Consider the following 22,796-nt stretch of genomic DNA (forward strand, 5'->3'; position numbering starts at 1 on the left):
GTCAGTTAATATTAATTAGTTAATAAGTTTGTACTCACTGTTAAGTTGCAGTAATGGAGCAATCTTAGCTGTTGTGGATATGTCTTGGAATGGATTTTTTTCCTGTCATGTTCATGTCCTTGTTAATATTGTTATTATCGAATGTTCAATGTGCCAGGTAAATAAATTATATTAGAAAGCAACAGTCCTCTTTTAGCATTTCAAGTTTATTCAACAAGTTTTCAACAATTATGTCTCCAATTTTCCACAAATGATGAGCAAGGAAGTACGGAGTCATTATTTGTAATTCTTTTGCTACTACATCAGTAGTGACTGTGAGGTGACACAGGCGGTGATGTGAGACAGTAATGATCCCTCAGTCCTGGAGATGTGGCTAAAAGATGTTCCAGCATTGACTTGATGCTTCTGAATGAATCAACTGATGGAACTCATGACCTACCTCCACTGATTTAGTGTGTATGTCTTTGAGAGAGAGAGAGAGAGAGAGAGAGAGAGAGAGGGACAGGGACAGAGACAGAGAGAGAGAAACAGAACTAGTAAGTGATGATGAGTTCACCAGAGCTTTACTTTCTACGTGTAATAGCCCTATATGTTGCAGCCTTTACGTGTAAAATGCAAAATGTAAAATGCCCAAAATGTTTCTACTATCAGTAATATATAAAGTATAATTTACATACTGAGCACAGTATTCATGTCAAACTGCTCCAGTCCAAAGCCACATCAACAGGAAATGCCAGTTAGAAAACAACCCCCAATGCTTGAGAAAAGAGCCAGTTTAAATAGAGCTTTATTACTAACATGATAGGCATATCATTTACACACAAAAATATATTTTACAATTTACAGAACATATCAGATGGCAATACAAGATTAATTATTTCATATTCATGGTATACGCTTGAGTTATCAGTCTAAATTACACAATCACAAGATTTGTGTGGACACAACCAATATGCCACAATTAAACTTTTCACCGTCTGGCAATCTCCATGGGTAATATGTTTGATATTGCTTGTCACCATTCATGTATCCAGATTTGTCACATTGATATTCACATTGAGGCAGTGGCTGCTATATTGATCCATTGCACAGAAATAAATGAGATTAGTATAAACACTGATACATGGTTCTTTATGGGATGTGTCATATACCAATGCTGCATGTCATGAGATTTTCTACTTGCATCAACTCAAGTCTAGGAACCTCAGTTCAAAGAGAGCAAGACAGAGAGTAAGAGAAAGAATATCAGACTTTCCTTACAACATTCACACATCTAAATCATTTCTCTGAGGTTGGTTATAGTGTATCATTTTTACTCAGGTTGCAGGAGTAAAGGGGGAGAGGCTCTTTATAGATATCTTTTTTTTTTTTCATTTCTACCACCACAGGAAGGTTTTGTTCTAAAAACATTTTCTATTAGAACACAACACATTTATGAATATGCTCACAGAGTCACACGTTCACAAAAAGTGTTGGAGGTTAGAAGAGGAGAAGAGGGATAGCCGCTATAGTACAGTGAAAAGAGAGAGGGAAAGTGGAGGATGCATTTTGTTTATACAAAGAGAGATGAAAAAGGCAGGGGAAGACATGGGGAGGAGGGGAGAAAATGAGAGAGACAGAGATGAAGGAAAAGGGCAGGTGCATCCATCTTCAAAAGGAGTGAAAGACAGGAGAGGAGGGGAGGGTACAGTCCTCTTGAGAACGAGTGCGAGCAAGGAGAGAGAGGGAGTGAGAGGCTTAGAGAGATTCAGAGGGAGAGAGAGAGGGAGAGAGAGAAGTGTCTAGAGAGGACAGCTGCCAGTCTGAAGAGTGACTGCTCATGACCCTCACTGTGGAAGCGCTTTGAGGATGGCGTTCACCTCTTCAGCCACTGCTGTCAGCGCAAACTCAAACTGCTCCTGAAGGAGAGAGAGAGAAAAGGAGAAAAAAATGATTTCAAATGACAATGCAATCATTTGCTTTGCAATATAAAGCAAACAATGCCCCCCCCCAGCTGAGGTGTTTCTAGTAGGTGAAAGTCCTTCAAGTGTGTGTGTGTGTGTGTGTGTGTGTGTTTGCAGGTGCGTGGGTGTGTACACATCTGTGTTTGTGTGTACATGAATGTGTGTGCCTTGGGGAACCAATTCAGGAGGCTGGTTTTCCTCTGTGTGTGTTTGTGTGTGTGTATGTATGCATCTATGCTCTTCACAATGTGTGAGATCTGCCTGTCTTTAAATAAGCACCTGACTCAGACTCAGACTCAAGGCTGAAAGTGACTCACTTTATTTCCCTCCAGGGCACTATCCCATATCGATCTCTTGTCTGAAGACCGACCCCAAAACTAATGTTTGAAATTCCACCCCTCCGCTGGCCATGAAATAAAGCTCACACTGGTGGGTGTTTCAGAGCAGAGAGGCTTAAGATGAGGAAAGAACCTCAGAAATACCCTCAAGACGTAAGTTTGTCTTGATTCTTCTTGATTCACAATACAGTTATTAAGGTCAGAATGCTGTCATCATTTTTCCTCTACTCAACAACTCCCACCCGCAGTAAAACAGACCAAAATGCATGTTAACAGGATCTGCCAAAATAACTACATTAGATTTTTTCTCCAAGGTTGCTTGAAGGTGTGACAAACAGACAGCATGTGTTAGGTTACCACCACTAGAGGGAGTCAAACATCAGACAGAGCTGTAAAGAGATAATTATCAGCAATGTTGTTTCCCCCTCAGAAGTACACTTATCAGAAATATCGGCAGATTATTTCAACAACAGTTAGCAGTCGAAGGGCATAGTCGTATTAAATGAAAACATTCATCGTTTTATGAAACTGTCGAAATTCTGAATCCTTGGATTTTCTTTTCACCACAGCAGCATTCTCTACAACGTATGAGCTGGATATAAAATAATTTCTCTTCCTTTATTTGATTTGGATCTTCAACAGTCGCCTAGCAAAGAAATGTTAGTCCAGAACCCATAATTCACTCGTAAAAACACAAATGTTTGATTAGAGAGGTGTGGCTAAGACCAGTGCTTTAATACAACTGAGTGATGCTGCGGTAGCTTGGACAAACATGAATGGCGTGGAAGCCTTGCAGACTAATTTTGCCCAAGGATGTGCCGTAATTGACATTTCCGCACTCACTCTTAACGCGGAGCTTTAAATGACTCTGAAAGCTCCAGTGCTCATCATTGGTATGCAGCGAAACGCACACATGGTTTGTTTAAACCCATCAAAACAAATTCTCCAGAGAGCACCCCCGTCGCCTCGTAATCAGATATTTGAAATTTGTCACACGTCTGAATAAATGAATTAGATAGGCTACTTTGAGAAAAGAAAAAAAAGAGCGAGGAAAGTACCGCAAATATATAAATAAATAAACAGCACCCTGTGGAGATTGGCATCGTCACAGACCTTTTACAAACAAACTCTAACAGGAACCTAAAGAGGAGAACCTGCGTGCGCTAACCAGTCCACCGCTCGATTTCTATTGGCTTTGTCCCAATCGCTTTTATGTCCACGTGTGATGGCAAGATGATCCATTCATTTTACAAGGCCGTGGCGACAAATCCTCGCTGTCCACCTTGAAAGCCTCTCAACTGAGTGTAGCTCCATATAGGAGGATTTAATAAAATTGTCCAGGTAACTAAAATCAATGCTACCTTTAATTTAAATGTGGCAACGTATTGACTATGTGGTGCCAAGATTACAAATTGATTTCATATCCTTAATTATGCTAGCGCAAGTGTGCTAGCCCTACACGGGTTAGGAAACGGTGTGGGAAAGTGATTAAAACTGAAGCTCCACGCTCGGTTTAATGAACTAAGAGACCAGTACGTGTACAGGTTGAGTCTTGAGGTGAGCACCTTCAGATGTGTAGGCGGGTGAGTGGGGTTGGTAATGTAGGTAGATAATGTTTTCCTACTCGGCAAGCCACCCAGTGGTCTATTTAGGGCCTGTCTGTAATCCCTTTCATAGACCCCAAATAACATTTTTCCCCTCACTCTCCCTCTCTTGAAGGATAAGAACAACAAAAGAAGCCCCTGAAACAACTCCCTCTGTCTGCAAAGTCAGTCTTGTCTTGGCACTGCCTTCACCATTTCTGAAGTATTTAAGACAAATCCCTCTATGGGCAAGATGAGATGACGCACACACATTACCTCTCCCTCCATCCCTCCCTTCCTCCCTCCCTCCATCCCTCCCTCCCACCCTTTTCACTCAGAGCCCCAGGCAAACTGAAGGGCCTTACCTTTGTCTGCACCATGCCGGGTCTCTGGTCTCTCAAGTGCTCCAGGGTAGCAGCAATATCAATCTCTTTAGCACCTGCAACAGACCGCAAATTGGACTGAGTTCAAAGAAACCCTGTAATCCTGCATGCATCTGTCAATCTCTCTCTCCCTCTCCTTCTCTCTTTCACTTTCTCTCTCTCCCTCTCCCCTCTCTTACTCTGTTTGGGTATCACAAACCCACTAGAAGCATGCAGTGATTGAAAATTATTGCATTCATCGCTTCAGAAGGTCTGGCAAAGAACCTTGTAGCCTTTTTTAAATGGAATGCTACACTCTCAGGTACCCAAAGCAGGTTGGTACATGAAGACACGCGATATCAGAGGGGACTTCATGTCTAGTGCTGAAGCAGTTATTAATGGTTCTTTTCTTCCAAACAAACCTGAGTGCATCTGTGCGTAATCTTGACCCGGGCGGGCAAATATGGTTTTGTGGGAACAACACTCGCATGTGGGCTTTTATTGTCTGTGCGGGACTCGTATTGAGTGAACCTCAGCTACGCTCATTTTTTCCCTACAAGGCTTGTCCAGGAACTTTGTTATTCACCCAACTGCCGTTATGGTGGAGTGACAAAGAGACCAAATCACACAAAAGTGATATAAACTCACGATTCGGAAAAAAAAGACCTTCTCCATTCACCTTTAGCTTGAATGACTTTAACAACTGGACTATTGTTGGGCTCACTCATAAACCAGAAACTACTGGGGGTGGGGGGGGGGGGGGGGGGGGCAAAGCTCACAAGGGCTCATTTTAGATTCACTCGTTCCCTGAAAGAATAGAGACCCCCTTCTCAGAGAGAACGGATGGAGAGAGGGCGAGCGAGAGAGAGAGTGAGAGAAAAAGCTAGAATCCTTACAGACCTTTTTTTCTTTCTCTTTTTTTTTCGGAAAAGAAGCAGAGTGCAGCTGGGTTCCCAACTCAAAAAGTGCTCCAACACTTTCAAGTCTTAAGAAGTGTTGGATGCCTCAGTTTAGGAGGGAGAAGCCTCTCTTCCACAAGAAAAGACTTTGGGAATAAAACAGCATTCTTGAGTAATTTACAATTCATTCTGAGAAATCGGGGTTGGCGGGGGGTGGGGGTAGAAAAAAATCGCAGAAAAAGAAAACGGAGACCAAATGAAGGGGAGGAGGTGGAGGAAGGAGAGCGGCAGTGTGGCCGTTCCCATCAGCCTTTGCTGCTTTGATCACACAAGTGCACACAGCGAGCAGCAACCTGGGCCTCCTTCTCAGAGACAGACAAAAGGAGAACCAGGGGAGAACCGGCCGAGGCCCCAGCACCGAGGCCCCTGACAGCCTGGGAAAGGGCCCTCCCAGTGGGTAGAGCCCTGCCCTGCCTCTGGCCTTTGATCTCTCATTATGGAGGGAGGTGGCCAGCGTGGTCAGGTGGCCTGAGATCCCACTGACTCCAACAGACCCAGGGAAGGACGGGGTCACGGCAGATGCACGGATGACCTGCTCCGCCTGGGGAAGAGGATGGGGGGGCAGGGGCCAGAGGAGGAGGGTTCTGGGGGTGACGAGGGGTGGGAGAAGGGGGCGCGGAGGCCACCCCATTGTCTTCTTGGCTAGATTCACATGAGCTGTTTAATTTAATGCAACCCTGCTGAGGTTGGAGTTGAGAAGGGGAGAGCAGAATTTGTCTACTGGTAAGTAAGGCACCGAGATTGTGGTTGAGATCCAAAGAGCTGACCTCTTTTCACCTGGAATTACTGTGGTCCTTTTGAATTAAATGAAAAAATATATTTTTCATTCTCCACAAGAAACAATTAGAGTGTAAATACCTTCGGCACAAAGGAGAAAGCATGTCTAAAGCCAAAACCTACAGCAGCTCCTGACAGCATTTTCCTCCCCTCGTTTTGTTGGGAATTTTTCCAATTTACTTCAGTCCTCAATCCTTTCCCTTTTTCTTCCTCTCTTCCCCTCCCTCCCTCCCCCTCCTTCCTCCCTTGTTCTCCTCAGATCCTTGAGTATTCAAGCAGGACCCTCAGTCATCCTCTAATGCATTGCAAGACCTTCTGCTGAAAATTGAGGCTTTAGTGTTGCCACGGCAACGCCTCCACACACGCAAGAAAGAAGGGGTAAAAAAAAAAGAAGCCTATCGACTCCCACCTTTAGCCATCTTATTGAGGACCATGTCAATCAGGATGTATGTTCCGCTTCTCCCGGCGCCATCACTGCAAACAATGAGAGGGAGATAGAGAGCAAGAAAAAGAGGGAGGCAGAGGGAAAAAGAGAGAGTCTCATTAGCACCGCTAGAAAGGAGAAAAAAAAGCAGAAACCTGTTTGGGTTTCAACATAAAAAGAAGGCTTGCCTCTCAAACGAAAACAAATTGCTCATTTCTTTTTCTTTTATTTCAGTGTCATTGTTTGCTGTTGCATCATCGCCGAGCATGTGTACAACAGTCCTGTTGCAAACAACAAAAACAAGCCTAATCCTCCTGGTTGTCTGTTGATTTAGTGAATTTTCACTGTTTCTGAGAGCAAGCCAAGAAAGACCAAGATATGTTTGAGAACTGATGTGATATGACAAACTAATTATTCCGATACAAAACAATACAATTATCAGAGTGTGAGAGACCCTTAACTAAAATGGGTATTGATCCATGCTTTAATGAGAAAAGTTGAATGGCAGTGAGACAGCACTGAAATAAGCACCGTTTAAGGCTGAACTGCTTCTGCCCAGAAATAACAGGGAATCTCATTTTAATCCTTTCTTCTCAGAAAGCATTTAAATGTGTCTGTGGGTGTGTGTGTGAGGGAGAGAGCGACAGAAAGAAGTGTACATTTATGTATGTATAAATGAGAAAGGTCTCTTTTTTGTTAATGTTAGTGTCCTTGTGAGAGGGGTTGTATGTATGTGAATCATAGAAACATCTCCAGCTGCTTATTGCCATTATAATACTGAAGGGCAACAACCCACTTTCCCAGGCCTCTAAGACAGCCCCATGCCGCTGTATCATACTTCTGTCATACAGTCTTGGAACGACTCTCTCTCTCCATTGACTGCCAGTGCACATCATAACGAGGTGCACATATGTGTTTGCTTTTTAATTGCAGACTGCACGCGTGTTAACTGGCACACAGAGCTAGCATCCCGCTAATAAAGTTCTTGGCAATCAAACCTCCCAGGCTGCACCAGCCTCAAAAAAACGGATGGTTCATTAATCCTCTGTTACCTATTCCACGACGCGCAATCTGGCCTGTGTGTAGGCCATGCTGGCTACACTAACCCACAGTGCAGCTGCGCCTATAAAGACAGTGACTCTTGCGGAGTGTCACACATCACCAGGCAAACGTCAGCGGCAGACTAAGCATGCAAATGCGCATGGCCTGCGATGCAAATCCTTGCAGATGAAAGCTGAGGGTCGGGGGTTGGATGAGACGGGTGACCGCCCCTGACCTCCTTGACCCATCAGGAGCAGAAAAGGTCATGCTGCATTATTTGGAGCCGCCCGCTCAGCTAAGACGGGCTCTTTTCAAACGGGAGTGCGGTGAGCAGAGGGCATCAATCACGGGCGTCAGTCACTACTGCGCGGAGAAGGAGCCTCCGAGGGGGCCATCTGCTCTCTGGTGGCTTTCACACTCTAGGGATGAATTCACCCACAGAGCCCTGCCCAGGCCCCCTCCCTTTTGTCTGATGGTCTCAAACACACACACACACACACACACACACACACACACACACACACACACACACACACACACACACACACACACACACACACACACACACACACACACACACACACATCTTCTGTGAGAACGCCAAATGACTGCTCTCACACACACTGCGACTTAACTGTGCGAATTCAACTGATCCAACTGAAAAGCGATTTAGAATGAGATTCTGACACTGCACAAGGCAAATGGTTGAAACCAGATGTGACTCTGAGGGGGCTCTCAAGTGCTCAAAATCTATCAGTGACTCCAATGGAAAACAACTCTGAATTCAGATACATCAGCTCACCCTTTGCATTAGTGGCTTGTTGTAGAGATACAATTGGGGTGTGTGTGTGTGTGTGTGTGTGTGTTGAAAGAGGCAGATATACTTGCCTGCAGTGGATTATGACCGGACAAGACCGACCCCGGTAGCACTTGTTAATCTTTCTGTTGTGAGAGAGAAAAAGAGAGAAGGAAATATGCCATAAATGACAAGACAAGAAAACAATGCAGCTCAGGTCCTGTCTGTCTGACTTATGTTCATACTATACAGCTATACATACTATACTTTACATACTCTATACATACTAACTATACATACTCTCCCTGTACTATACAGCTCTCCCTGTACTTGCAGCGGAGTTATTACTAGATAATTATCACGAGGAAACCTAAATCAGAGTTTCACACAAGTAACAAAAATATACTTTATGAAGTTGGATTGTCTCAGAGAATTACTTTTTTTTCGAAGTTCATGGCCTACACATACAAGTATATATTTTGTTGACTTCATTAGTTTTAAATATGCTGAATGGAATTAGAGTTTGGGTCTTTTAAAGTATTTAGACTGATCTTCCTCTGCCTGAATGCACACAGAAACAACATCCTATTTGCATACACTTTCAACTGTGATGGAAAACTGTGACCGTTCTTTCCCCTCCATTAAAGTGCCTTGTCAATCAAAATCATCCGGAGACAAAATGAGCGAGCGTTAAGCAATTAAAAGGAATTTGGTCCTTTTAAAACTCCATATTGTGACATGCTGTTAGGGTGGTGATGGATGCCGTGGCGAGGTGGTGCAATCCACTGCACATTAACCCTGCACAATTATCAATGTTACACGCCTGTAAAAGGAACATGAGGGCCAACACTTTTAGAACATGCACACACACATGCGCACACTCACACACACATGCACACACACGCGCTCACGCACACATGCACACACACGCACATATGCACACACAAGCAATTACACAATTATGACCAATGAGGGTTTTGTTTCATTGAAAGCCAATTTATTTTCCTATAACTCCAAAAAAATTGTCATTACCAATTTACTGATAAGCTGAAAACCACAATGGATGCTTTCAACTGGACAGCAAATGTGGACAAAACTTACAAAAAAAGTATATCTCACTCCTTGTCTTCTTTGGACACTTGGATTTCATATACGACAACACATTTGTCTAAATCAATATTGTCAAGACAACCTACTGGTTCAGGTACAGTCTGTTGATTTAGTATATAAGATACGTGTAAGAATAATATTTTAACACACATCAAATTTGGTAAAAATTGAGCATCAAACCAACATCCAACCGAAATATAAGAGTGGCTTTCAGAAGGATTCTGGTTCAATCATACAATCCAGGTGTTTTAGTTGACTGAGAGTAGGACAGATGGTTGGGAGCCGCCATGCGAGTGTGGGGCAGGTAAGATCAGAGAAGTTAGTGGGGAGAAACCAGGAATAGCAAGAGAAGTGGAGAGTCGGCAAAAAAACAAAAAAGAGAGATACAAGGAGAGAGTGAGAGGAAAAGAAGCGGGGAAAAAGCAAGGGCCTGGCTGAAGAGACACAGTCTCCAATGATCACTTTTGTGACTATGCAACTGGGCTCATATTACTAGCTGCAACATCACAAAAATGACACTGGCAACCGCTAATTAGCTGGCCAAAAGAAACCCAACAAAAATAAACCATAGAAAAATGTAAAACCGTAAAACAAAATGTCAGCTGAGTTTTGCTTGTCTCATAGTCTTTGTGATGAGGAGTAAGAAGCCAGAAAGCAGCGCATAGAAACCAGCAAAAGGAATAAATGCTTTTGTATGTTATCGAGGAGGAACCTTTAACTGCAACTGGTGCAAAGTGCAAGGGAAAGATGGATGAATGAATCATTTAGAATCTCATTTTGACTTCAAAGAAAAAGAAACTACTTCTGACTCAGCTTCCCTTTTGTTGAAGTGAAGTGGGCCCGTAAACACAAAACAGTGTTTTTGGATGGTTGGATGCGGGTGGATTATCTCCTCTTGAAATCTTCAGGATGGTTGGTTAATAGCTGCAATAAGTGAACGGGCATCTATTCGATTCCGCCACAATCAAATATCCCATGCACCACATTTGAGAGCGTAAAAAGCACACAAAATTGTGAAGAAGTATTACAATCTCCCTCTTGGACTCGGTTTCATTTCCTCTTCTTTCATTTCAGAGATAGCGGGTGGGAGAGAAAGCTTTTTTTTGTTAAAAGTGCAAAACCAACAAAACAAACTGTGTTCCAAACCAACCAAACACCTTGATATCTGTGTCTCTGGTCACACAGTGGAGGTGGTGCTGCTGGGGGTGGTAGTGGATCGAACCTGGCCCACTCTTCTGAGGTATATATTCTCATTTAAAAGGATTTTCCAACTGCTTACGGTCTGACCCAGGGGAGCCATTGAGGGCCATCAGAGCGAGCTCACACACCGACCCGAGCAAACACACTTCATCGGCTTTTCTCTTTCCTCACCCCGCTTTTACTGCTGGACATTTCACATTTAATTGCCTGTTTAAATTAAGGATTGCCACGCAACGTGGACAGTTAATTTGCTGCCAAGTGTGTGTGTGTGTGTGTGTGTGTGTGTGTGTGTGCGTGTGGCCTAAAATCGACAGTGCACTGAAGAAGACACCTGCTCTTAGTCAGACAACAACGTGAGCCACTCACTGAGGGAGAAGAGGGAAGTAGAGTTAACTGGCAGAGGGCAACGGGCAGCGATCACCGGGAGGGTGTCAGGATACTCCAGCCTGTTCCAGTCTTTAAAACGAGAAAGCTTGTCTGCTCTCAAAATTGCAACCTTACCTGCGGAAGTCCAGCAGGGTCCTGGCCGACTCGGGGACACTCTGGTCCATCCAGGACAGGAAGTGGAACTGCGACACGGTGCGTGTCTCGTTAGTCTGCACGTTCTTCAGGTAGAAGCTGCGTACCAGGAAGTCCTCGCACCAGATGTGCTCCGACACCAGGTTCACCTGCAGTGGCAATGGAGCATTGGAGTACTGTTATCACAGCAGGGATACACACACAATACATACATACAAACATACATACATACATACATACATACATACATACATACATACATACATACATACATACATACATACATACATACATAGATATTAGACAGGGCTCTTATGTGGAATTAAGTCTGATTGTGTTTGCTCTTCAGATATTCTCTGCTGGTTAAAGTAGTTTTTTTTCTACCATAGCTATCACAATATATATAGTAACAATCAGAAATACTCAGATATAAAGACTTATAACTCACTACTCCCTGTGCACTACGCTCATTCATCTCCCCACCTGATACGCTCCATCAGACACTCGCTCTGTTTCTGACGTACCTCGTAGATGTGGTAGAGGGTGGAGCCCTCATCGGGCCAGTACTGATGACACTGCTTGTTACCGCTCTCTGTCAGGGGAGTGAGCATGACCACCACCACACAGCCACTCTCCCACACCATCTACACACACACACACACACAAACACACGCACAAAACAGAGGTTAGTTACAGAGACACTACAAAAAACAAACAAGAAACACTCCTCATTTGTGCTCTGTGGGCGTGGCCACAGTGGCATAACTCCATGATGAGCACATACATGCAGTGTGTGAGGAGATGGTCAAAAACTGCAGAGTTCCATTTTCTGATATTTAACAAACTATTAAATACAAGTGGAAATTGATCCATACTTAATTCCATAGTTTTTAAGTAGGAAGGGAATGGTCTTGCATCATGATTGCTGATCACGAGGCAGCCTGCGAGGATCTGTGATCACTTCACACTCACGCACAATGCACTTCTAATTTCTGACATTAGCGTAATAGCACTCAATACTGGTGGAATACATAGTACAAAAGCTGCACCTCAGACTGTGGTAAAATCACCCATTCTTGTTTGTCAGTTATACTGCCTATCTCTCCACAGACTGGCGAGCTGATACTGTTCCATCACAATCTTCCAATCATGAATTGATTACAGCCGTGCAGACAAGGTGAGAAGACTCTTCAGCTCATTAATTAAAACAATCAGGCAATTAATAGTGAAGCGGCAAATTATAATAACACGCACAGTGGCCTGGAAGAGTTGTCTCACATTGTCAATCAAAGTGTTTGTCAAGAACAAGCAAAGTAAACAGGTTCAACACCACATTCTGTTGCACCTCCTTAAAAGACTGACCATCACCAATGTGTTTGCATATCTTGGAGGGGGAAATTCACTGTGGCGATTTAGCTGCCAAAATTGAGTATGACATTAGCGGCTAAAGCATTGAATGAATTGAACTGAATGTCTGTGCGGGTGCCATCCGTCCGCTGCATGTGGCTGAGTGATCAGAGGTGTCTGTGCTTGCTCGCTGCACTCATATCTCACAGCTGACAGTGGCGAGCCTGAAAGGTAATGCTAAAGACAGCGGCAAAGCCTAAAAGGTAATGCTAAAGCTAGCAGCCTTCGCGCTACACTCCATTTCCCCTTATCACACTTTAATGTGTCCTTGGAAGATCTAAGGCCCCACTGGGGCCATTAGGAAAATGAGGAAAAAACACTGACTTTTATGAGAGCCATAAAAATACAATGGTCTTGACCATAAACTAATCACACAAGCGCACCTGTGATGTATCCCCATGGAGACATTAGCAGAGATGTGCCAAGATGACACGCTACAATAAAAGTGCCAGTCTCCACAACCTACCAAACAAAGCTATGTTATTTTTATATTTATCTACATATATTCTGACCATACCAAAGTAACTTACATAAGATCTCATATAATACCTCACATTTTAGAGCATTTATCTTCATACTGTTATCGGTGTATTACATTTTTAGGCCTTTAACCATATAACATTTTTTCAGTATGTGCTGTTTACTGTCTGTTTCTGCCTTTCAGGGTTTAAGAATCCAGCGGTAAAACAGCGTGCAAACCTGTGAGTACACATTTTGCTGCATTTCTGTCATGCCCCTGCCTATTTTGTATTCTTGTAAACTGAAAAAAAAATGTGGGGCCTTGTTGTGTCTGCTGGTTCAGAGGATGATACATACCATTACAATGGTTTCATAAGCCTACAGAAACATGTCCTGAAAAGATTTTTCAAACCTAAATTAGCTCTAATTACTGTAAACACCTTTCATCGAAAATTCGACTCATTGGCTGTAAGTGATCAGAATTTATATACAGTATAAGTGTTTGACTAAATTAATATATTTATATATCCAGAGGATTTGGATTGATACAAACAAATGTATGAAGAAGCAAAGAAAAAACCAACCCACACACAGCTGAAAGCCTAACAGAGTCGATCTAATCCAGAGAAAATGTCAATAGTGTGCTGGAGATGGATAAGGCTTACTCAGGTGCAATACAGGAACTGTTCAAACAGGGAGGGGAGAGAAAGAGAGAGAGAGAGAGAGAGAGAGAGGGAAGAAAAAGAGAGGGAGAGTTGATTGAGGGAATGGGGGAGGATAAGGGGACAGGAGTGGTGGATTAGGCAGAGGTTTGGGTGGGGGGTGGGGGCTTGCTGGGCTACTGCTGGGATTAGACACAAGCCCAACCTGAAGAGTCTCCTCCTTCACCCCCCTCCATTAGCCTGGCCGGCCCAGACTCCATTTTGGCCTCTTTCAGATGCGGAAAAGGGGGACCACCATTTGAAATAATGAGAACAATTAACGTAACTTTAAATTGAATTGAATTGAACTTTCGGGTGGAAAAGAAAAAAAGAAATAGAAAGGGAATGACTCATTAGAAATAATTGTGGAGGAGGTTGCGCTAAAAAGTTTAATCATTCTCAGTTGGGTTTTTAATACTTTTATTTTATTGAAAGGCATGTTTTGATAGGGAGGATTCAACTGTGACTAATTTGCGGGTAAATAGTTAATTCAATTTAGATAATGGATATTTACTGATTAATTGACAAAATGGCAGCTATGAAAAAAACAAACAATGATAATCAACTTTTTTGTAGTTGGAGTTGGCACAAACGGATGGTTAATTAGAATGAAAAAAAAAATGACAGAATCAACACATTAAAAAGACAGCCAACCAGTTCAATCAAAGCACACTTCTCAAACAAAAGACTAACAGTATGAAGAGATCACATCATAATTGATGTGTTAACATGGAGACCTCTACCTCAACATCACAATCTAATCCATTAGCGAACAACACAACACTGGTGCAGCCATTCTCTGAATGACTAATATGTGTGGGCACAACAAGGACGACAAGGGCAGAAAACAAGCCAGCTCTCTCTACACACACAAACAACACACACACACACAAGCCGACATGGATGTTTACACACACATACACACCCAATCACTGGCAAACCTTCAAATGTATCCACATAGAAGAGCAGAGAACACACACACACACACACGTACAGTCAGACAGACACAGATGCACTTGCACATGCACACACAAGTGCAGACACACACACAATCACACACACACACACCTTTTAAAAACTACCATTCATACCTAGCCTGTACACACCAGAGACGGGCCCTGTGACAGGACTGGAAACCATCTGGTGCCTTGGCCTTTTAAACCTTCACCTCTGTGTCCATAGCAGCAGCAGCCCTCTGCAGCAGACGAACGGCCCAGTATGATCGGACGGATGGCCTAATGGCCTAATTAGGCTAATATGTTTCCATAAGGCCTGCACTTGATAACTGAGGACAACTGTAGCGCTCCAATCCCCACCGTATAGCATCGGGGACCTGGGCTTATGACGTCTGATAGCATGCTCAGCGTTAATGCAACGGACAGAGGCGCCAATAGTGGGAAGTGGGAATTAGTCACATCCTGTTCTTGGTTTGTGCCCTGAGTTGTAATCAATGTGTGTAGGGGTCCGTGAAAAACAATAGAAGATTTATTTGTCCAAAGGCAGGTGTTTGTGTAAAATGGAATGAATGATTTCATCGCTGTAGCGTTTGATTAAAACCAAAAGTGATATTGATCGATCAAAGTCTCCTTTGCCGTCTCGTGTGCATAATAATGAACAACAGTGCTATGGATGATTGATTGCATAAAGATAATTACTGGGCTATTAAACGTAGGCCTACTCTGTTCTTGGATTAACACTACTCCATCCACCGACAGATTTCACATACAGCACATATATGAACGCTATGTTCGGTTTTATCATTGTGTAAAGGTAAACTCTATATGTTGTTGAGGTACCATGAGCCTGATGCACAATCAGTACCTGTACACGTGACAGCTTAACAGCAGCCACTTGCAGTGCGTGACATCATAAATACTAGAACCTTCCCAGAGGGTTGTGCTTTTCCCTTGTAAGTGTGAAGGTCTTTTTCAAGGAGGTGATGCTGTTTCTTACCTGCCAAAAATCAGCCACAGTAGCAGGCAGGGGGCCTTGGGCAGCAATGAAGGCAGGGTTACGAGGGTCGTGATCCATCTGAGAAAGAGCCAGAGACAGAGTGAGAAAGAGATTAAAACCCTTTCATTACAATCCAATTATTGTGGATGACCGATCAGTGATCAATAATCCCACATGCTCTACATCACTTTAAGTCACGCACTACACTCAATGGTCATCACTTGACAAAGGATGCCTATTTCACATGAAATGCCATGAATCACATACTGCCCGGTCTGGACACAAATATCTAGATTTTTGTTTGCTTATCATCCAAGACAAAGTATACCCTCATTGATTTAAAAGAGGAAATACACGTTTTTTTTATGGCATATTTTCAAAACATAAAATAAAAAGTAATATGAGGTGAAATCTGTGATCTGTTTATCTTGCCATCTGTCAAATCAACACGTCCTTCATCCCCCGTCTCCCCGGGCACTTTTTGGTCCAATTAGAGAAATCTAAAAAGAGGATTCCTGACCACCATAATGTTTTTTTGGCACTTCCAAACCAAGACCAATAACAACTCCTCTGCAACGCTTTTCTGTCATTTTGGGTATGTTTTCCGAAAGGTGCTTTGCCTTATTTGAAGACATACTAGTTGTCAAATCAACAAGTCATCAATGTCAGTGATGCAACCGAGTGAAACAAATAGGCATCTATGAACATGTGAGTAATCATTTCTAGATCATCAGAGATAAAGGATAGAGAAATAAATACAGTAGATGAATACATAAGAACTCAGAGAAATTAGCAGACTTAGTCACTCCACTAACATACATCTTTTTTTCCCTCCCTCCCTTCCTCTTTCCCTCCCTCCCTTCCTCTTTTCATCCCTCCATGTCTTTATTCAGAACCATCCATATTTCTTCTCCATCTGACTCTGACTCTTCTCTCTCTTCTCTCCCATCATGTTTATTCTTTCATACTTCTGACACTTACCACAGTGGTAAAGTGAGACATTAGTAAACACAAATATTGATCAAACTCTCAGCAAGGCTGTTTGCGTGTGCGAGAGTGTGTGTGGGTGCACATACATATGTGTGTGTGTGTGACGGTGTGTGTGTGTGTGTGTGTGTGCAATAGTATGTGTGCTATCAGTATGCAGACCAACAAATAGTCAGCCACAGACAGCAGTAATGCTCACTGTCTCTCCCGCTCTCTAGCAAACACCGTCCCCCTTAAGCCCTTCAGCCTGGTTGCACAGGCAGTATAAAACCCATTTTGTGTATACTTGTGGAAAAAATACTATTGTAACGGTGGCAGAGACCAGCATTTCAGTCAGTCTCTCTCTCGCTCTCTCTCTCTGTCTGTGCCTGTCACACGGCTCACACTGACACATTCCCTCCCTACCGTGTCAATGCTAGCCTGTCTGCACAGCGATGTGAAGAGACATCGATGAGTTTGTACCGGGGATCTTCTCTACATCTCTTTGCCTGGTGTTCTCTTTTTTTATTTTTTTGGTGACTTGACTCTGACTTTGTGTCCTCTTCGTGCACTTCTGAATGTGACTCTGTTGGGTGGTGTTACAGTGGTTCAGTGCGTGTCTTTCTGACAGCAGACGGAAGGTGTTTCCAACACACCTTTCAGCCATGAGAGCCGAAGTGGCGCTGAGCTGCTATGAAGGAGTGAATACTTCCTGACCGTGCGGCCCACACATCCCTCTCACCCCCTCGCTCCCTGCTCCCTAACCCCAGACTAGGCAGCGTTCAGCGCAGAAGTAAAAAAAAGCCGTTTTGTGTCCATTAAGAGCATCAAGCCCAATTACTGAGACCGAGATGAGATTTGCCTCTTCTGCCATTTGATTGAAACATTTTACGTGTGTGTGTGTGTGTGTGTGTGTGTGTGTACAAGAGACAAAAACGGCATGAGTGCTGTGTGTGTGAACTCAACTACACGCACGGTCTCACAGTGCTTTGTCTCTGCTCCCCCTGTCTGAGTGGAATGCTTTTAAATGGTGCTGTGTTTTGGACGAGGGGGGCCGATATTCTGCCATTCACCGTGTTACTAAACGCCTGGATGGGCCTTCGCACCGCTGGAGAGCATCCTTCACAGTCCACATGCACTGGAAAAACACTAAAACTCCATTCATGAAATGTTTTTGAAAATACAGATATAAATAAAAAAATAAAAGACCTGTCGGCACCATCGTATTGCGAAATTAGTAATGCCAGTGGGATGGTGAGAGAGAACGCTTTAATCATGACTACATGGTGGGCAGGGGTTGGAAAAAAAGAAAAACCCTTGAAACAGATCCACTTATTAAACGAAATGGAATTTGTCATTGCTTCAGAAACCAGCTATTTTGTTTGGACACAAAGGCCTGGGTACTTTAAGTGTGTGTGTGTTGGGGGGTATGTGCTCCACTGCAGTGCTCAGGCCTACGTCCATTGTCAGGGCTAGCCTTGGTCACACATTTTTTCTTGTACCCAGTGTGTGTGCGTGTGTAATTGGTGTACATGAGTGTGTGAAGTGCGCGTGAAGTGTGAGATTTTCGAACCAGGCACTGCGATATTAAACCTCCCTGCATGGCGTAGGGCTATGGGAAAAAGAAAAAAGAGAGGTTGAGAGAGAGAGAGAGCAAAAGGAGGAGGAAGAGAAAATGATAGACAGAGAGAGAGAGAGATTGAGAGACGGAGAGAAAGACACGGCAGGAGAAATCAAATCAGGGCGTGAAGGAACACTAGAGGCGGGCGAGGGGAGGATGCCTGGCACGGACTCGGTGGTCGTCGAAAACAAAAGCGCCGGAGTTCCCTCGCGCCTCACCCCACGCGGACCACCGCCGTCACGACTCGCCTGGGAGCGCCAAGTTTGCACGGCGTCGCTACTCCCCCCACGCCGATCCATTCTTCTCGCCAAAGAATGGGAACTCCGGGCGAACAAAAGGCGACCAAAAAGGGAGAGGGAGAAATAAACCGTCTAATTTGGCATCTGCAATTATGTTGAATGACAACCCCGATCATTATTCCATACTGTAAATGGATACAATTGTTCGGTGCAACCTTAATTGTTGGAAGGGAGCAATTTAATATATAAGAGCAATTATAGCTGTGAACGATGATGACAGGAAGCATGTATGAGACCGTCTCTGATGGCTTGTTCGAAGGTTTATGAGCAGGCTTATTAAAGTAGTGACATTAGCAGTGAGACTCGGGGATCATGTCTGTAACTAAAATCTAATGACTTTAAGTAGAGATGTGTATCATTTTGGAAGTCAATCAAACAGTGCGCACGACACCTCAGTCAAGATTGGGCCGCAGGTCTCACCAGCATCGAGAGAAGAGGACAATAAAGCCTGTTATCACAAGTGAAACCATGAAACTCTACACCCTAATGGGAAGACTGGCATTTTAGGTACTCTCAGGGCGATCTTTAGTTTCCAGTTTGCCACTTGTGTGTTTTTTATGAAGAGTATCAGGCAGATTGCATCTACTGCTTCTGTAGAGGCGCCCACAGCAAGACCTCAGACAGATGGTTGTGGACCTTCGGACATAGTGGTGAAAGGTCACACTGTTGCATCTTCGATCTCACTTGTTACCACGACAACATCAAGATGGGATTCATTCGAGAGACGCTCTTTCAGGTTGCTGTAAGTGAGTTGGTAAGTGTGTGTGGGTGTATCTCTCTCCCCCTCTGTGTGTGTGTGTGTGTGTGTGTGTGTGTGTGTGTGTGTGTGTGTGTGTGTGTGTGTGTGTGTGTGTTTGTGTGTGTGTGTGTCTGTGTGTGTGTGTATGTGTGAAGAACAGATGACAGCACAAAGAGTCCAAAAGGTCACAGTGTCCATTCCCTCTCAAACCTCACACAATTCTTTTACATTCCAAGAAGGTGCACACACTCACACACTCACACACACACAGACTCACAAAAAGACTCACACACTCACACAGACTCACACAGCCTTGAAGAAAGACAAAAACATACAGACATAGAATGGACAGAGGACACAAAAGCTCTGAAATGATTCACTCTTGGGCCATTTCCCCCCCCCGACAACCTAATGAGGAGGAAGCTGTAACGCTGACACACATAATTATCACCCCCCTCCCATTCCAACTACCGTACTAACTCCCCCACCCCACACCCTCACCACCAGCCCTCTCTGCTGCTGTTATGGTGTAATTACCCCCCACCCCTACCCTCAATGCCCCCCCATCATACTTGCCTCCCTGAATCAGCCATTGCTACACCCGCGCTGCCTCCGATTAGCAACGCGGGGGAGCTGGGCGCTAACTCCCTCTCTTCCTCTCGCCTCTTTTGTTTCCCTCTCAATGGAGCCACCTTCCCAACAGCAAGCACAACACCTCCCACTCACTGCCTCAACCCACCTTCCCAAAAAAAGAACGTGGTGATGGTGGTGGGGTGGGGTGGGGTGTAATACTGATGCAGAACAATTCACGTTCAAGCTTCCTGTTCCAAGTTCCACCTCAATCTCCGTCCTTCAGCATGATTACCGAGGGGCTTATTGATTATTGATGACGCACGATTTGTTTCTCGAGTCGGGCCAGGAGGAGGGGACAGGACTGCGGTCAAAATGGATAGATAGATGGATGGACGGATGGATGGATGAGTGGCCTCGGATTGCCTGGGACTTTAATAAGCGCTTGTTTGTGCAGCCTGCCATCAAATCCCTCTCCTGGCCGCTGTAGGGGCTGGGGCAGTGGATTTGAAATGCATAGCTTCCTGTTCGTTTAATGGAATCTCTCCCACCCTCCCCCTCTCTCTGCCTGGCCCCTCCAGCCAAATCATAAATAGCATAAATATATATCCCCCCCCCCCCCCAGTTTTGATACAGCTTCGTAAAGAAAAACTTGAACACTCAAAAGCCCCGCAAGGAATTTGAGCTGTTCAAATAGCAAGGTCTCCTGTTCCCGTCCCTTGTAAAAGGGTGGCCCAGAGAGCATGCTCAGTGTGCCGTTACATGCGCACGTCTTGGCGTCTTGGTCTTTTGCTGTTAAAGGTAAGGCTCATCTCACGAGACGGCGCTGAGAAGGTAAGGCTCATCTCACGAGACGGCGCTGAGAAGGGCAGGCAAGGAACAAAGGCAGCGAGATCAATGCCCAGATGAATAAAATATCGCCTAGAAAAAAAAACCTTTTATTGCAATTTCAACTCAGCTGATACTGCAGAGTTCATCTTCCAGGCTTAGGATGGCGTCGAAATTTCAAATAACTTTGACAAGAACGTACACGACTGACAATGATGAGTGAACCATTTGAATAGAAATGATCGCTAAAAAGCATCATAGGAAGAGAATGATGGGAATAATGACAAAAAAAGAAAAAAAGAAAATGAAGAGAAGTGACTGAAAGAACAAATGCAGAGGGTGGGCATGACGACAGTTTTCTGGAAGCATGCAGCTACTCACAATGGGGCTGGCGTTGATGTAATCGGAGTTGCTGTGGTTGTTCTCAGGCTTCAAGGTGACTCTGGAGTGATCGTCTGAAATGGAAACACATAATTTCAGCCCTCTCTTTCTTTCTCTCTCCCTCTCTCTTTTTCTCTCCGACTCTTGTGTTCCACTCCCTCACACTACGTTTGGTGATAACACTTCATTTAGAGAGGAAGCAGCGGTACGTCTCATTTTTCGAGCTCATTTTCTGTGAATATCTCCACTTCCGCTTGAAAGGAGTGCACCGAAATGCACTGCTACACCACCACCGCTGCTCCAACCCAAGTGAGCTCAGAACTCCTATCTTAACCCCCCAAATCTCCCGAACTACTAGATTTCACAGGCATGATACCTTCTAAAAAGAGGTTTTATCCTGCTATTTTTTTTTGTTTTAGTTTTTCCTCATGCCTTTTTAAAATAATACCTAGGTGTATGACTACATCTTTTTGTATTCCTTCTAACACTTACACACACACACAAATACTCAAGCCTTCAATTGACAGCAGGGTGCTTGAAACCCCCGGCTGGGCTTCAGAGCATGTTTATTCACCAGGGCAGCTCAGTACCGAGAGGTCAGTGGGTAGCTGGAGCTCTGAATGGCACCTTAGTTAAAAGGCTTCACCCTCAACAGATCCCCGCCAGAAGCTCAAGGCCCAGCAGGTTGTGTTTTTTTTCCAGAGAGGTGGTTTAACGGAGGGGGCGTACAGAGGTGAGACAGAGAGAGGGGTTACTTACAGACAAGGACCCCATTGGGGCGGTTCCGCGGGGCGTTCTGGCCTCCAGGCCCACAGCAGAGAACCCTGGCTCAGCCTGGTAGCTGCAAAGAGCCTCCCACTCCTTCTCTAGTCGGTTCTTGTTCTTCAAGTGGTCCTCCATGTACGACTGGAGAGAGACAGATGCACAGAGGGGGGGGGGGGGAGGAGAAAGAGGATCAAATTAGAATGTCACAAAGACTCCCACTGCTAGACACTTTCTGTAACAAATATAAAACTGTCTGTGCCACAAAAGATTAGACATGAGAGACACGCTATTTTTTTCCGATGTTATTTGGGGGGACCAGCACATTTGATGTACAACTGAATGCTGGAGATTTTTATTTGGCCATTGTGTGTGCAAAGAATTGATTGGCCAGTACCAAGAACTGTGTTTAAAAACAGGAGTGTTTGTATTTGTCTGTGAATATGTGAATATGCACATTCCAGCATCCTCCTGCCATGAGCAGATGCAGTGCCAAGCTCTCGCTCCGACTTCACCATTCATGCCGGCCCCGACGACCCACCTCACCATACGCCATGGCAGAGCCTCCGGCCGCACGTCGGCCCACTGATCCCCCATTTACGCCACCCTAGACAGCAGCCGCAGACAGCTAATCCTGCACCTCTGTGCTATGCGTGAGCACGACACTACCGGTGAGAGAAGGAGGGAGGGAGGGAGGGAGGGAGAGAGAGATGGAGAGAGGGAGGGAGGGAAAGGGAGAGGGAGAGAGGAAGGTAGAGGGGGAGAGGGAGGGAAGGAGGGGACCCGGACTGACAATCGCATGCAATTAAGACTCCTGAAAGGTCCGTCTGCATCCACGCGTACTTCAGGGGTGCTTCAATCAACCCTTTCACTGCTTGCAAAAACGCTGATAAGATTGTCCGCGTCTAAGCCGTCTCCCGGAGAAGACCAAATTGAATTGAATTCACCGGAGACAAAGGAGGGAGGGAGGGTGGGAGAGAGAGGGAGAGAAAAAAGAAGGGAGAGGGAATAAGAGAAGAAAAGAGAGCAAGGCTTGTCTGACAGAGCTGTGGGTGTGG

The 22,796-nt window shown here is 44.5% G+C and overlaps 1 protein-coding gene across 1 annotated transcript in view; it reads right to left on the reverse strand.

The window, feature by feature from the left end:
* Positions 1-769: 769 nt before the first annotated feature.
* ptprn2 (protein tyrosine phosphatase receptor type N2) overlaps positions 770-22,796 on the reverse strand; it is a 177,143-nt gene continuing 155,116 nt past the window's right edge. The window contains 10 exon segments of the mRNA XM_031584363.1: positions 770-1,898; positions 4,230-4,303; positions 6,372-6,436; positions 8,316-8,369; positions 11,035-11,201; positions 11,577-11,696; positions 15,573-15,650; positions 20,977-21,050; positions 21,736-21,777; positions 21,780-21,882. Coding sequence (XP_031440223.1) covers positions 1,827-1,898; positions 4,230-4,303; positions 6,372-6,436; positions 8,316-8,369; positions 11,035-11,201; positions 11,577-11,696; positions 15,573-15,650; positions 20,977-21,050; positions 21,736-21,777; positions 21,780-21,882 — 849 coding nt within the window. The 3' untranslated portion in view covers positions 770-1,826.

The sequence above is a fragment of the Clupea harengus genome, chromosome 17 (genome assembly GCF_900700415.2).
Source record: "Clupea harengus chromosome 17, Ch_v2.0.2, whole genome shotgun sequence".
NCBI classification, from domain to species: domain Eukaryota; kingdom Metazoa; phylum Chordata; class Actinopteri; order Clupeiformes; family Clupeidae; genus Clupea; species Clupea harengus.